The 17500-nt window shown below is 38.4% G+C and overlaps 2 protein-coding genes across 2 annotated transcripts; both read left to right on the top strand.

The window, feature by feature from the left end:
• Positions 1-1783: 1783 nt before the first annotated feature.
• LOC113193783 (olfactory receptor 8C8-like) lies at positions 1784-2716 on the top strand. The gene has a single exon (XM_026404552.1). It carries the CDS (start codon positions 1784-1786, stop codon positions 2714-2716), a length of 933 nt encoding a protein of 310 aa, XP_026260337.1.
• A 10323-nt stretch (positions 2717-13039) lies between these two features.
• On the top strand, positions 13040-13990 carry LOC144254513 (olfactory receptor 8C8-like). The gene has a single exon (XM_077797770.1). The coding sequence runs from the start codon at positions 13049-13051 to the stop codon at positions 13988-13990; it is 942 nt and encodes a 313-aa protein (XP_077653896.1). The 5' UTR covers positions 13040-13048.
• The last annotated feature ends 3510 nt before the right edge of the window (positions 13991-17500 follow it).

The following is a 17500-nucleotide window of genomic DNA, read 5'->3' as shown; positions in this document are numbered from 1 at the left end:
CCACATCAATGTTTATAGCACCTCAATTCACAATAGCCGAACTATGGAACTAACTTAGATTCCCTTCATAAGCCAAATAAAAAAATGTGGTATATGTACATAATGTAATATTACTCAGCCTTAATGAAGAATGAAATTATGGTATTTGTTGGTAAATGGATGGAGCTGGAAAATATCATGATAAGCAAAATAAGCCAATTCCTCCAAGAAAAAAAAACCAAGCTTAAATGTTTTCTCTTATATGTAGATGCTAATTCACAATAAGGGGAGAGGGTGTGGCTAGGGAAGAATAAAGGTAGTTTGGATTAGGCATAGCTGATTGAAGGAAGGGGAGGGAATATGGAGGTAAAAAAGGTAGTAAAATGAATCAGACATTATTATCGTATCTACATGTATAAAACCACATGACTTGTGCAATTCCACATCATGTACAACCAGAGGAATGAGAAGTTATACTTCATTTATCGTGAAGTACAATAATGTATCAAAATACATTCTACTGTAATGTATAACTAATTGGAACAAATTAAAAAGAGCAAAACAAAAATAAAACTGCACTGAGATTCCTTTCTACTTGAGGTAGAATGGTAATTATTGAGAATACAAGTAACAAGTGTTGGTGAGGACGTGGGGAAAAAGGTACATTTATACATTTTTGGTGGGACAGCAAATTGCTGCAACCATATGGAAAGCAGTATAAATATGTCTCAGAAAACTTGGAATGGAACCATCTATTGATCCATTTATCCCATTCCTCAGTATATACCCAAAGGACTTAAACATCAGATGTAATGTCTTATAATGCAATCCCAAAGACTTGTAGGAGCATACTAGAAGTGGTTAGTGACTCTTCCTTAGACTTTTCTTTTTGTAGCTCTGCAGGGCATCATGAGATTGATGATGGGAGACACACACTAATCTCCACTGGGGATCAGGAATTCCTGGTGGAAAATTATAAATTGAGTCTCAAAAGATCCAGAGTAAGGTTTGCTGTACAAGATGTAAATACTGGCTCAGTAATTTCCTTGGAGGGAAATCATGAAGGACAACATAATTTTAAGTGCTCCTAATCAATATTCCCATAACTATGGAGCATGTAATAGGTTTTCATCTGAGTGAGGTGACAATTTGAAGTCCCATTACAGAGCTGTTGTTTTCTTTTCTTTTTCTTTCTTTTCTTTTCTTTTTTTTTTTTTTTTTTTTTTTGCAAGTGAGAGAAACTTCTGGAGATATTCTTAGATACAAATTACGGCATTTTCCCTGAGGACTTCTTCTTGCATGTCATTGTCAGATCTGAGCTGATTGCTAATTACCTCCTCAGCCCCAGAAATTTTGTCTCCCCTGAGGATGGTGGTGATGAGGAGCCTTAAGGTTTATGATAGTGAGGCATCCAGGGGAACTAGTTGAGCACTGAATCATACTTGTGTTGACAATTTACCTGCAAGTCTAAATCTATATAAGTCACAGATTCTGGAACACCACCTACTTTTATCTCTTTTCATTCCTAATTCTTAGAGTAGACTGAGGAGAGAAGATGCTGGGAGACCAGCCAGCATTATTCTTGGACAGAGAAACATCATGGGTGGGAGAACCAGGAGGGAAATGGAAACTTCTCAAGGATCAACATAGGAAGTCTTGCTCTTTGGAGGTCTTGCTGTGTGTCTTCAGACAACCTTGAACATGGAAACCAGCAGCTCCTGCTCTACTTCTGGGGTCAAGGATTTGAAATTCATTGTTAATAGCATCTTCTACTCCTGCCTCTATGGATCCTACTCCAGAAGCAATGGCTATGGAAAATGACTCCTCTGTGACAGAGTTCATCCTTATGGGATTAACAGACCAACCTGAGCTGCAGCTGCCTCTGTTTTTCCTGTTCTTGGTGAACTACACTGTCACTGTGGTGGGAAACATGAGCTTAATTAATCTAATTTTCCTGAATTCACACCTTCACACTCCCATGTACTTTTTCCTTTTCAATTTGTCCTTCATTGATTTCTGTTATTCATTTGTCTTCACCCCAAAAATGTTGATGGGCTATGTTTCAGAGAGGAACATCATCTCCTTTGCAGGATGCATGACTCAGCTATTTTTCTTCTGCTTTTTTGTCCACTCAGAGTGCTATGTGCTGACAGCCATGGCCTATGATCGCTATGTGGCCATCTGTCAGCCTCTGCTGTACAGGGTAGTCATGTCCCCCAGGGTCTGTTCTCTGCTGATGTTGGGTTCTTACTTCATGGGGTTTGTTGGTGCCATGGTGCACACAGGGTGCATGATCAGGCTCAGGTTTTGTGATTCCAACATCATCAATCATTACATGTGTGATATCTTCCCCCTTCTTCATCTCTCCTGCAGTGATACATACTCCAATGAGCTTGTAAGTTCTGTTGTTGTGGCAACTGTTGTCATTGTATCCAGCCTCATTATCTTAATTTCTTATGGTTTGATCCTTTATAATATCCTTCATATGTCCTCAGGTAAGGGTTGGTCCAAGGCCATGAGCACCTGTGGCTCTCACATAGTAACTGTTGGCTTCTTTTACGGATCTGGGCTGCTCACTCATATTAAGCCATCATCTTCTGGGTCTGTGGGCCAAGGGAAATTTTTCTCTGTGTTTTACACTCTTGTGGTTCCCATGTTAAACCCCCTCATTTATAGCCTCAGGAACAAGGATGTCAAACTTGCTTTGAAGAGAACCCTGAAGAGGATAACAAGCTGAGCTGAACCACAGGGAATGCCTTGGTTCCAGTATCCATTGCTGGATCTTTTTTTCTACTTCTTGTTATTCCTGATTACCTTCCTTCTGTTGTTTTTCCCTTTTCTTCATCTTTTATCCTACAGCCTGGGTAGCATTTCTAATGGAATATCTGAATATTTCTAATGAAATAATGCAGCATAACCAGTAGAACTTATTCTTGGATTTGAGACCCATCCTTCATCTAAATATGGCTCCATCCACCAGATGGAGATACTGGGCTAATGTGTTTCTTATCTGTAAGTAACACTATCTGTTATTTTTTCTTATATTTCTTCTCCATTCAAGAAAACCTGATGGTTTGGATGCTTAGCAAGTTAGTTTTATTGAATTTCTGACATAATTTTGTTGATCCATGTCCTATTTTAAGGTTTTTTTAATTTCCTATTACTGTATTGAAAGACAGAGAGTGATGATAAAAATTGTGGTGTGGTAAAGTAAAAATTTCCAGAATTATTCAATTTTGTAAAGAATAAATGACTTTTGTTCTAGAATTTTAGCCTCACACCTGTAACAGTACTGTGAACTTTATTGGACCATGACTTAGTCTTATGGATACTTGAGAATGGATTTACTTTTGCAAAATCAGTTCTACATACTTTTAAAATGCAAGCTAAATCTGAGCATTAGTGCAGTGGTTAAGTGTTCACTTGTATGTGACCCTGGGTTTGATACTCAGTACCAAAACAAAATATAAACAGATAACCTCAAGGTATATTTGGGTTTTTATGTTTATCCTTTTAAATGTAAATCTTTCTTCTGTTCTCCAGATGAGGAAGTAGTCATGGGAGATGGTTAAGGCTGCAAAGTTGATGATACAGAGCACAGTTTTTTGATTCCATTGTGCATCCTATAAAGAAATAGAAGGAAAGAAAGAAGAATTGTAGAGGAACAGAAAGAACTTCTGGAGAGTTGTTTAGACTAAGCCTAAAAGTAGGGATTATATGGGGACAGTGCTGTGAGCCAAGATGCCAAAAGCACAGGGCTCATCTGCAAGGCTTTGATGCCCAGTTAGAAAAATCCACATCTGCTACAGAAAAGTGGGATAAATAGGGCAAGCTACAAAACAGCATTCCATTTTATTTATTTTTCAAGATGGTGAGGCTGAGCAGTTTTGGTAATCTTTCTGGTCAGGTATGTAATTTTTCCCTTAGTGGTATATGTTGTTTAACATATGATATCTAATACATATGATGTTATTTTATTGGAGACAAAATGAATTATTCAAATAAATAATAAGAGTAGGAAACTGCTCTACAAAATGCTCTTATAGTGTATGTTGCCTGTGGTTCACCAGTACCTACATTGGGTTTAGGACAGATGCTCTCAGTAGTTATGTCTTAGTCAAGGGACAGCAGCCAATTATCAGTGTAATTTTCATATTTATACAAAGATCACAATTTTTGAAATGTTCTCAGCATTTGATTATATGAATATTTTTAGAGGGAAATAGTGCCAGCAAGAACTTCAGTTCATCTTGCCAGTTGAGCAGAGAATGAAAACTTTACATTTATTATCATTTTTCTTACTGTTTTAATGTGTATAAAAATTTAATTTCTCAAGCATTGTCTCAATGTTTGGTGTCTACTTCTATTCATGAGTTTATATTCATTATAGCATTGTTTGGGCAGAGTTCTTAGAACAGTTTGAAACTTCCTCTGAAGTACAAATTTGAAAAGAAAAAGAATACTTATTAAAGAAAGAGAATGAGGTTATAAAACATCCATGTTTATAAATCCTGGGTCCTTAATCAAAAAGGAAAATGTGAGTCCCAGGCATAACTCATGACTCTTACTGGCATTCTAAGTACTACATTATCATCATCAGCACATCCTGGTGGAGAAAGGATCACCTAATAGCATGACTCAGTTTTGTGAAATCAATAGGCTTATTTTAAAGATTGTATTACTTTTACTGACCTTGCATATCTAACTGGTTTCACATGGTAATCAAAACCACACCTAGTGAATCTGATACAATTTTTCTATGTACATATGTGAATATACCACAGTGAATCTCAACATTGTGTATATCCATAAGACTGGGATCCTTATTAGAATAAAATATATTCCATGCTTGTATAAATATATCAAAATAGATTCTACTGTCATGGAAACTAAAAAGAACAAACAAAAATAAAAAGAGAAAAACCACACTTAAGAATACTTATAATTAAAATTGCTTCCAGATTTTTTAAAAATTATATGTCAATTAGATTGAAACTATTGGAGCTGGTTTCAGTCTGGTTTCAGTGGAGTTTCAGTCTGGTTGCTCTGGAAGATTTTAAACCAGAAACAGGTTCCTGGGAGGTCAAAAGTAAAGAGATCCCACTATGACTGGAAGGAACAAGAACAATGAAATAAAATATGTTTCCTGCTCCAGTATAATAGCCCAACCAAAGCAGATCCCCATCATTTGGACAGGGGCTACAGCAGTCACAGGCAGAGGTACACAGCATGTGTGGACAAGAGGCCTTTGGGCTGCTGGTGGAGTTTGTGTTTTGGGTGCCCAAGGAGCACAGGGCTGAGTCTCAGGTGCTGTACTACATGGTGGTGGGTGGCCAGGTGGGTAACCTGGACAATCGCTTCTTCAGATGAAAGTACCAACTTCTATCTCCCTAGGGCAGATACTTCTGCCCATTTATAGTGACAGTGTTTAAGTGTATATGCAACAGTTGAAGTGTGATTAATCCAAATTAGTATAAGCCTTCTGTAAATTAAGGATCATTCATTATTTTCAAATACTTAAAATGAAAAGTGAAACTAATTCAGAGTTTATTCAAAGTTAAATGTGTCAATGAGAGAGAAGAGCTCTTACATTATCTAAATGTAATTCAATTATGGAGTTTTAAATGATGTTTAAAATGATTTAAACTTGCTCACATTTTAGATGTCATGAATAAATAAGAGAGATCATGCAGAGCCTGTCTTTCTGTGCCGATTGACCTCATAGATCAGAGAGTAGGATAATGCTGAAGAGAGGGTGGGGAGGTGGGTAGAAGAGGAAAGGGAAGGTTGTGCCCAAAGGGACAAAGGTTCAGTTTGGAGGAATAGATTTTAGTCTATTGCAGGATTGTTGACTATAGTCAATAACCATGTTGTAATATTTCAAAATTACTGAAAGATAGATTTTGAATGTTCTCACCACAAATAAGAATAACTATGGAAAGGGTTAATTTGTATGATTTTAACACCCCACAATGTAATTGTAATCATAACATTTTATTGTATCTCGTGGATATATACAATTTTATTTGTCTATTAAAACAATCTCTATCATATTTCCTTTCATCATTTATTATTGATAGTGATTTTCAAAGAAATTAGAGATATAGTCTTTAAAATTTGTTGATTAAGAATTATAAATTTCTGTTTCAAACACAAGCCATGATATAACTAATTATTTTCCAGAAAAAAGTTTGTGATTTCCTAAGTAATTATTAAAATGTCTTTGGCATAATTTCTAAGAAATAGGAAAAACAATTTGTCTCCAACTAGAGATATTTTAAATTTTGAACAATTATATTAGCATAGTATATAATGAATATACTAGGTTTTTTGCCATCTACAACATAATCCTTAAAAATTTACAAGTTTATGAAACATACCCTGCATATTATGAAACCTATGTATTCACAAACCAGATCATAAAACAGAGCATTGTACTATATTTTATTCAGCAGTTTTGGTTGTGTCTAGTGGGTGGTTAGGTCTCAATAATGTAGATCCAAAATATCAGAGAAAGAAGCTCTTATGTAACTTATTTTGTCAACTTTCAATCATTGTTGAAAAAGGAAAAGCATATCTTGGAATGATAGGTAGTATTTGCAAAACAGATTTGATAGAGGAATTGTGTTCACAATATAAAATGAACATTTAAAATGCAACAATAAGGAGTTAATTAAATCACTTAATTAACTTTTGAAATAGGTTAAGTAAAAAATGGACCAAAGGGGTGAAGATGTATGACATAGAAGAGTGCTGGCTAGAACAAAAAATTCCTGGGTTTCATGCCCAACTCTGTCCAGAAGAGCAACAATTTCACAAAGTTGTAGAGTATCCTTGCCTTCAATCCCTAGTATGGAAAAAAAAAACCACCATTTTTTTTCCAGAACATAAGGCCATACACTCCAAAATGGACTTAATTATCCTCTTAATGTATGAATATCACACATGTGAGGTGCAACTTTGCAAAGGTTCATATCAGTGACTTCTAAATCTTAAAACTTTCCATAATGTACAGAAAGTAAAACAAACAAACAAACAAACAAAAAACAACAGCAACAAAAACACCACTTTTTATAAAGAAAAGAGAAATTGGTATTGATCTCAGATTTGATGGACATCTTGAAAAAATTGAAAGACAATGTGGGTGTCCAATTAAACACTAATTGGTGCCTTGTAGGGCTTGCAATCAGATAAGGACCCTAAATAATGGGGTCATGAAGGAAATGGAGAGCAGAAGCAGTCCTCTTCCCTTATATCCACTCTTTAGGTGAAGATAAAAGCAGAGTGACTTGTGGATGTAGTAAAAGATACTCATAAAACATTGAAAGAACTCCATCTGCACAGTGGGCATGCAACCTATCCTATGAATTGTAGATTCAGTGCCCTTTGATTGTATCCTGTCCTGCTACTATAAAGGAGCATGTGAGTAATAAAATGTTCAAAATCTCTCTGTTGAGTCCTCCAAGTTCTTTCTTTGGGATTGGTGAATAGTACTCTGAAACACAGTTCTTAGGCTAAACAGGCAGTGACTTCTAAATTATCTGTACATTCCCATGCAAAAGGGCTAAATATTATGGTGCATAAAGACAATTTTGGACAAAGAATCCCAGTATAATTGCCATCCAGGTACTGTTTTTCAAGGATCTAAAGTATGATGTCTTATAACCAATGAGATCCAGGAAATAAAAGATCCAGGAAATGATGAATAAAAGTAATCCCAAACACGAGGTTGACAGATTTTAAGAATTCATATTTTGTACTACAGTCAGAAGATAATCTATCAATTTGGGAGTGGGTAAAGAAACCCCCGAAAATCTTATTTAAGAAGGTAAAATTGAATACCCATGGCTGAATGTACTAAAGGGATACATACAAAAAAATGAAGAAGAAATTGGAAAACATTGAAAGGAATACATGGAATAGTATGAAAACCGACACAAAAGGGAATTATGGAAATGAAACAATCACAGGATATAATGGATTAGCTGTGGACATGTTTTTTAAAGTAGCATTGAAAACAACAAGAATATTGATACAACTGAATTTATGATTACAATCATATTGTTAGTAATTGTGAGTGGGGAATGGGAAGACCAGCAGTGTGTGTATGAGTGGTGGTGTGTGGTTACAAATCCTCAAATTTTGAAAATAATTGAGAAAATGATGAGCTCATGAAGAGCAGCCTTGGGAAGCATAACAAAATCTAAGTTTAGTTTTTGGCACATTGAGCTTGTGGTACATGATAGGTATTAAATAGAATTATCTGTGATGCAGACATAGCAGAAGGACAGGTTGTACAGATAGGCTAGTGGTTTTCAAGCATGGAGGATTTTGGCACTGCAGGGTCGGAAAGCTATGGTTCACCACCTTTTCTCCATTATAAGGATCATGGTCCACAGTCTTAAAATGAAACAGATTTACAAGAGGAAACTACAATAGGCTTATGTAATTGACATTTCATGTGACAAAGAAAACTTCAGAAATGAAGACCAAGAACCCAGGGAAACCTGTTCATTCTTATGGTTGGCTTTGGAGCAGAATGGGCTGATATGTAGTAATGTAGTTAGACAAAAAGTGCATGTAATATCTGAAAGATAATGAAATACTTGAATGGGAAACCCAATTCTTGACACCTCTTTGTGGCCTTCTTCTATGTTCTAGGCCAGAAGCCTTTCTCAAATGAGGCTCTTATGATCTAGTCTCAGACAAGAAAGTTCTGAGAATTTCTTCATGGCCAGCTCTAATACACAAAGGCAGAGGGAGGTGAGAATACTATTTCTATGTTTCAGGACTGATTTGGGGGAGAGGAGCTCTAGTTTCAATAACCCACCTCAAGAAAGGGGAATTCTTGTTGTTTTTTTAATGGCCTTCCCTTTGGTTAAAAATACTCAGCAAGCCAATGCACCACATTAGTCTTCTTCCTCCACTCAGGTCAATGTTGAAAGCTGAAATACCTTGCTTCAGGAAGACTCAAAGATTCTTTTCTGGGGAGTCAAAGCAGTCCACCTTAGAAGACCACTTGGTATTTCTATTAAGTATTTCTATTGGAATGGGACAATGTACAGTGAGATGCACAGTTTTAAGTGCCAAGGCTCCACTTTGAGTTACTCATCAGCTTGTAGAACCCCTTTCCCAAATGATAGGGCAGGGGCAAGGATGCTGGACACTCTCAGGGAACCTATAGTAATACACATACAATGTAAACATACAGAAACATTTTAAATAAAAGACATTTTGAAGAAAATAAATCTTCAAAAACAAAAATATGGGATGACAATCTATGTTTTGGATATTTGTAATGAAAGCAAAAAATAAAAAAATTGTGCAAATTCCAGAAAAAAGTTGAGGTTATGTTCCAAATCATAAACTTAATCAATGAAAATGTAGAAAATACTGTCCAGAAAAAATTCAAAGATTTAAGCATTTGAAAATTCCAGAGAATGAACTCAATAAAAGGAATATATTAATAATGTATGCAATTTAAGAAATACTTTTGGAACTGAAGGCCTTGTACTTCCCAAATGGACTTAGTTAATGATCTTAATGTTCAAATAGAGAAACATATAAAATACAATATTTTGAATGTTCAAAACAATGGAAACAAATGTATGAGTGAAAGTAAACAGTATTAGAGTTACTGGGCTCATATTTGGTCAATATATTGAAAAATTTGAGGAACAATCACTTCTAAATTGCTTGGATAATGACTTCCAAATCACCTATTTATTGTCTGTTCACAAGGACAATAAATGGGATGGTGCATAAAGACAATTTCATGCATGCAAGGTTGGTGTAACTGCCATTCCAGTCACTACTTCCCAAGGAACCAAAGCACAATGTCTTTTAACTAATGAGTGAGAAAACCAAGAAATTGGGATAACATATCAAAGAGATAGAGAATCCAGGATATGATAGAGATAAAGGGAATCCCATACATGATGAAGACAGATGATCTCAAGAATTCAGAATTTTTGTCATATTCAGAAGTCATTCAATCAATATGGGAGTGGGTCAAGAAACTCCTGAAAATCTTATTTAAAAAGATGAAATTGAATACCTATGAATGAATGCAATAAAGGGAAATTTAAAAAAAATAAGGAAGACATTGAGAAGGATTCAGAGAAATACAGGAGATTGTATGGAAACCAAGCAAAAAGGGCATTATGGAAATGAAAACAATCACAGTGTATAATGGATAACACTATATATCATTTTTAAATGTCTTCCTAATGATAATAAGGATATTTATATAACTGAATGTGTGATTATGATCATAGTTATTGAGAGGAGGGAATAGGAATCACAGTGATCTGGGTATGTACTGTGGTGATGGATGGTTACAAATGTCCCATTTCTCATCTTCAATAGGTTACCAGGCTCTCATCTTCAATAGGTTACTCCTAGAGCAACCCAATTTTGAGATGGAGAGGAACTAAAGAAGTTGCCTGAGTGAAAGTACAGATCTTGGAAAGGGATAGATCCTCTGGAACTGAGAGATTAGATGAAGATAGTGAGGGAGGAAGAGGTGCTAAGTTTAAGTCGTGCACTAGTGGCTATGCTAGTGGAGAAAGTAACTGAGAAAATGATGAGCTGAGGAAGAGAAGCCTTGGAAATCATATGAAAATCTAAATTTGGTTTGGGGCATATTGATCTTGAGGAACACAGGTAAGTATTAAATAGAACTGTGTGGAGTCTATGGAGTAGACATAGCAGAAGACCAGACTGCACAGAAGGACAAGCAGTCCTCAAACATGGAAATTATGGCCCTCTAAGGAGAGGAAGTTGTGATCCCTTTCCCCCACACCCATAAGAGTCATGGCCAATATTCTTATGATGAAAGACAAGTTAATGAGAAAAATATAACAGATTTGCTTAATCAAAATTTCATGTGACAATGAAGCCTTCAGATATGAAGCTCTATAACCCAGGGAAGGCTGTCCATTTTTATGGTTAGATTTGAGGAAGTAAATCTGCTGTTAGAAATGTGATTGGACCAAAATGTATTAGGCTAGTGTAGTATATGAAAGGGGAACCCCAACATGGCCTATCTTTTCTGATTCTTCTTGGCCTTTCTGTATGGTATTCCTTCCTCTTGGTTAAAGGACACATACCTTTCTAGAATAAGGGTCTTAGAGTCTCTTCTATGACAAGAAAGATTTGAAAATATCCTTATGGGCAGCTCCTATACAGAAAGGCAGGGGGCGGTGAGTCTAGTATTTCTAGTTTAGGTCTGGCTTTGGGGAGACAGATTCTACTTCTTATGATCAGCCTTAAGGAAGGAGATATTCTTGGTATTTATGGCCTGTCTTGTGGGAGAAACAAAGCAGGAGGAAGAAGAGGATGAGAAGGACAGAAAAAAGATTTTATTCTGTGTCCTCCCAATTTCTTTATTTCAAAGTAGTTAGTATTCCAATGTGCCCCACATTGGTGCAATATTTTCTGATTTCCAAACAACCCAATATATATGTGATAATATCTTGAGAAATTTTTGTTGGTCACAACTAGTGTGAGCTTTTGCGTAGAAGGATAGTACTGGCAAATTATCAGCAGGACCAGATGTGCTCTGCATTCTGCTGTGCAGAGGACAGTCGATGAATAAAAAAATCACCAAATCCACATTACAGTCAAGCCAGAGTTGAGAAACTCTGATTTATGTGAAGAATGTGGATCAGGGGAAGGGGTACTAACACCTATTTAACTGTTTTTATATGTCAGGCACAGATATGTTATGTGAATTATCTCATTTAACTCCCACAAAACATTGAGATAGCTCTTTTATTTTACTTTTATAAAACTGTATTATTTATTTATATACTCATTTATTTATTTTTGTTGGTGCTAGGATTTACCTGAGGACCTTGGGTATGCTAGTCAAAAGTTGCATCATGTTGACAACCCCTAGCCATTTTTATGAACCTCATTTTATAAATACATACAACTATATGTACATATAAATGTAAATATAAATGAACAAGGTTCATAGAAATGATATGTATCTGCAGTCTCAGAGTTTGGTAGGGAACGTCTAGATTTAAACTCAGACTTGAGACTACTCCTTTTTTAAACTTCTTTAATACAATTTCTCATTGGTAGAGTGTTATACAACCTAGAATCTTGATGTAATCCCAGAGGCTTGTAGAACATACTAGCACTGGCAAGTGATTCTGCCCTGGACTCTCCTCTTGGTGGCTCTGCAGGGCATGAGGAGACTGACAGAGGGGACCACCCATTAATCAGCCTGGGGATCTGGGATTCCTGATGGGAATTTATAAGTTAAGCAGGTTGTGAGGTATTGGAAGATCCAGAGTTAGTTTTATTATATAGGATGTAACACAGGCTCAGTAATTAACACTCTCAAGAGGCTTATCCAGCTTGGGAGGAAATCTTAAAGGAGAACATTATTTTCTGTGCTTCTAATAAATATTCCCCAGAACCATGGGACATGAAGTAGATTCTCATTTGAGTGAGGTGATATTCAGAGACTTATATAAAGTAATTATTTTCTTACTAGTGAAGAGAAATTTTCAAATAGAAACCATGGCACATTCAACAGAATAACTCTTCTAGGAAAGCAGGTGCAGATTTTAGTTGATTGCAAGTGCCTCCTTCACCATAAGAATCTTTGTCCCCCTCAGGATAGTGGGGAGGAAGCCCTTAAGTTCCAACATCAGTGAGGCCTCCACGGGAACAAAGGTGAGCATTGAACCATGTTTGTCATGATGATTCCACTTCAAACCCAAAGCTGTATAAATCATAAATATGGAGAACACTAGTTATTTCTTGCTCTTTTCAACCATAATCTTTAGAGAGAAGAGTGAGAGGAAGAAAGGAAATGATGTTCAAGACATTGAGAAGTCAGCCATTATTCTTTTTGAACAGAGACACATATCATGGGTGGGAGAAGCATGAGGAAATGGGGACTCTTCAAGAATCAACATAGGAAATCATGCTCTTTGGATGCCTTGCTGTATGTCTTCAGACGACCCTGAAACCGATCTAGTTGTGTAGTTAAAGAGTAAGCATTCATTGTTAACATGATCTCCTACCCTCCTTTCTACAGATTCCATCCATGAAGCCAATGGCTATGGAAAATGACTCCTCTGTGACAGAGTTCATCCTTCTGGGACTAACAGACCAACCTGAGCTGCAGCTGCCCCTGTTCTTCCTGTTCTTGGTGAACTATGCTGTCACTATGGTGGGAAACTTAAGCTTAATGAATCTAATTTTCCTGAATTCACACCTTCACACTCCCATGTACTTTTTCCTCTTTAACTTGTCCTTCATTGATTTCTGTTATTCATTTGTCTGTACCCCTAAAATGCTCCTGTGCTTTGTTTCAGAGAGGAACATCATCTCCTTTGCAGGATGCATGACTCAGCTATTTTTCTTCTGCTTTTTGGTGAGTGCAGAGTGCTATGTGCTGACAGCCATGGCCTATAATCGCTATGTGGCCATCTGTCAGCCTCTGTTGTACAGCGTGATCATGTCCCCTAGGGTCTGTTCTCTGCTGATGTTGGGTTCTTACTTGATGGGGTTTGCTGGTGCCATGGTGCACACAGGGTGCATGATCAGGCTCAGCTTCTGTGACTCCAATGTCATCAATCATTACATGTGTGACATCCTTCCCCTCCTTCAACTGTCCTGCAGCAGCACTCACTTGAATGAGCTTGTGAGTTCTGTTGTTGTGGGGACAGTAGTCATTGTATCCAGCCTCATTATCCTAATCTCTTATGCTTTGATTCTTTATAATGTCCTTCATATGTCCTTAGCTAAGGGTTCATCCAAGGCCATGAGCACCTGTGGTTCTCACATAGTAACTGTTGGCCTGTTCTATGGATTTGGGCTGCTCACTCATGTTAAACCATCAACTGCTGGGGCTGTGGGTGAAGGGAAATTTTTCTCAGTGTTTTATACTTTTGGGGTGCAAATGCTGAATCCCCTCATTTATAGCTTCAGGAATAAAGATGTCAAACTTGCTCTGATGAGAACCCTGAAGAGAATCACAAACTGAGTGATGAAATAGGACTGTCCCCAATTCTTCATCTTCTTCCCCATTGGTTCTCTTCCTCACCACATTCCTTCTGTTCTTCCTTCCTTCTCTTCATCTTTCATTCTACAGTTTGGGCATGATTTCTATTATAATTTGTTTTTCTCAGCATGCAGTATAACTATGTGGGCTGACTCTTGGACTTGAGCCTCATCCTTAGTCCCAAGGTATCTATCTCCAACAGGGTCTTTATTCCCTGTACCAGATGTAGACACTAGGCTGATGTGCATTTCTTTCTAGATGTAACACAATCTAGTACTTTTTATATGTTTTCTCTGTCCAATGAAATCAGTGAGTTGAATGCTTTCTTACAAGTTCATTTTTTTTATTGCTCTTCTGAGATGATTTTGTAGATCTATTTCCTATTTCAATAGTTTGTTTCATATAACTGCACTAAAAGAAAAAGAAATAACCAAAATTGTTGACATGGTAAAGCATACATTTCTAGAATTATTCAGTTTATTTAAAAAAATGTTCTTGCTCTAGAATTTTATACTCACTTTATTTGACAAAGTTTTCATTCTTATGGGTATTTGAGGATAAATGAGTCTCAGCTCTCTGACCAGGTTTGTTTGTTTGTTTATTTATTTATTTGTGGTGCTGGGGATTGCACCCAGGGCGTTGTGCATGCTAGGCAAGCACTCTACCAACTGCACTCTCCCAACCCTGCCCAGGTTTCTTCAAATCCCACCAATAATGACAATGTCTTAGTTAAGTGATGTTTTCTTATACATAGAACTGAAGTTCTCATCAGATAGTTCCTGATTTCTAGATTTTGTCTACCATATTTTTAAAAAATTAGAGGATGACATTCCTCACTATAGTTCACAATATTACGTGTAGCATCATTTTTTTTGGTTTCACCTTTCATATAAGAATTCTCCTTGGAAAAGGAGTTCTATTTGCTACTTTCAAAAATACGTAACAATAGCTGGGTATTTAATTTGGTAGTAAAGTATATACATGTACATGATCCTGGGTTCAATCCCTAGCACCAAAAAATAAAAAATAAATGAAAAAAAGAAAAAGGAAAACTGTGGTGAGCCGTTTCTGTGAACTGTGGCCGCCATTACAAGATGGCGCTGGTTTCCCCTGTAGTCTGTGACAAACAACTCCTTATCAGAATGAGTTGGCACGCTGTGACTTGGCACCCTGTGAGAAAAGTCCACGTGGCAGCTTCGCATTGGGGCTTGAGGTGATTTATTAAGGCTGGGAGGGGCATCCGAGAGAGAGAAGAAAAGTATCAAGGACCTGAATAAACTGCTGAAAGAAGATTCCTGAGTTGCGTCTTCCTTGCGGGCAAGGGGTCGCGACAAGTGGTGCCGAGACCCGGGAACCAGAACTTTCAGTCAGTCAGGGGTGGTGCACCGGTTAATCCCAGGTAAGTGGGATCTGCTATGAAAGCAGGGATAGTCCCAGTACGTGGGATCCGCGTCCAAAGCGGGGTCAGCTCCTCTACAAAGAAAGAGAGAGCCTCATGTTTATTGCAGCTGCACTGAGTACTTTCACTTTTGTTTTCTGTGTTTCTTTTGTTGTGTCATCTCGTTTTTGTTTTTTGTGGTATCTCTTGTTGTTTTTTGTGCGTCTTTTGTTGTTGTGTCATGGGTGCCGCGTCTTCAAGTCCGCTCCTCCTGGCCCTAGATGACCTGTTACGTTCCAAGGGCCTGGAAGTGAAACGTAGTACTTTAAAGAGATTTTTACAGAAGATAGATATTGTCGCACCGTGGTTTGCATTCTCGGGCAGCCTTACTATACCTAGCTGGGATAAATTAGGCAAAGACCTTGACTTTGCTTCTGAGCAGGGCATATTAGAGGGTGGGGTGATACCCCTTTGGAAGATGGTCCGTAGTTGCCTCACAGATGGCAGATGTCAGGAAGCACTTACTAAAGGACAGGAAGTTTTAGAGCAATTACATGAGGAGAAGTCAGAAACGGCAGAAAGTGAAATATCTCAGGAGGATGGGAGTGTGCGGAGCATGAAACAGGGGAGGAGGCGGCTGTCTCCGGCAAGAAGTGAGATATCTCAGAAGGATGGGAATGTACGGAATGTGAAACAGGGGAGGAGACGATTGTATCCAGATCTCAGTGCGCTGCGCACACCCCCATGCGAAAGTGGGTCAGAGAAAGAGGAGGATGAGGAGGAGGAGCTTGGGAGGCTGTCTTGTCAGCTAGGGAGTGTAGGCATGGGAGAAGGGAACAGAAATAAACAGGGGCTCAAGAAAAATGATCCTCCAGATCCACCGCCGTATGGTGGGGGTGTTTCGGGGAGAGCTTTCCATGCCCAAACATGGAGGGCTGTTAATGCTGAGATGGGTCTTGCTTATCCAGTTTTTCAGGATGACAATAGGGGAAGATTCCATGAACCCTTAGATTTCAAAATTGTGAAGACCCTGGCGGAGTCCGTGCGTACTTATGGGGTGGATGCCGCCTTCACACTAACTCAGGTGGAGGGTTTGTCTAGATACTGCATGACTCCCTCTGACTGGGCTAGCCTTGTTCGGGCTTGTGTTTCCCCGGGTAAATATTTGGACTGGAGAGCATTTATGCTAGAGGGCGCAATAGAGCAGGCCGCCCAAAACCATGCGGCGGGACACCCCGCTTGGGATAAGGACATGCTTTTGGGGCAGGGGAGATTTGCTAATCAACAGACAGGATTTCCTCTTGAGGTATATGACCAAATTAACAGCATTTGCATTCGGGCATGGAAATCACTTCCAAATAGAGGAGAGGTATCTGGTAATTTGACCAAGATTCTACAAGGCCCTACAGAACCCTTTTCAGATTTTGTTGCAAGGATGGTAGATGCCGCTGGAAAGATTTTTGGGGATCCTGATAGAGCCATGCCCCTTATCAAGCAATTGGTTTTTGAGCAATGCACCAAGGAATGTAAAGCAGCAATCACTCCTTATAAAAACAAGGGCATAGAGGCATGGATGAAGGTGTGTAGAGAGATTGGAGGACCTTTAACTAATTCAGGCCTTGCAGCTGCTGTCCTTCGGATTGCCAAAGGGGGCGGTCCTGGTGCCAGAACATGCTTCCATTGTGGTCAATCTGGTCATTTCAGACGGGAATGTCCCAAAAAAGACAGTTTTACTGGACCTCCTTACGGTGGCCCTTCCAATGGCCTTCGTCTACCGGGGTTGTGTCCAAGATGTAAAAAGGGGAAACATTGGGCAAGAGAGTGTCAATCAGTGAGAGACATCCATGGACAGCCTGTTTCAGCTGGGCCAAAAAACGGCCAATGGGGCCCCCGACCCCAGGGCCCACAAATATATGGGGCAATGGAGAATGTCACACCCGCACCCGAGACATGGCCGTCTCTACGCCATCCCATGAAACGCGGAGAGCCACTACAGGCGCCGCAGGATTGGACCTCTGTTCCACCTCCAGACTCGTATTGACACCTAAGATGGGAGTCCAATTGGTAGAAACTGAGTTTAAAGGGCCTTTACCACCTGGCACTGTAGGTTTGCT

Source organism: Urocitellus parryii, chromosome 4 (genome assembly GCF_045843805.1).
Source record: "Urocitellus parryii isolate mUroPar1 chromosome 4, mUroPar1.hap1, whole genome shotgun sequence".
Classification (NCBI taxonomy): Eukaryota; Metazoa; Chordata; class Mammalia; order Rodentia; family Sciuridae; genus Urocitellus; species Urocitellus parryii.
The sequence above is the reverse complement of the archived record's forward strand: the minus strand, read 5'-3'. Positions and strand labels throughout refer to the sequence as shown.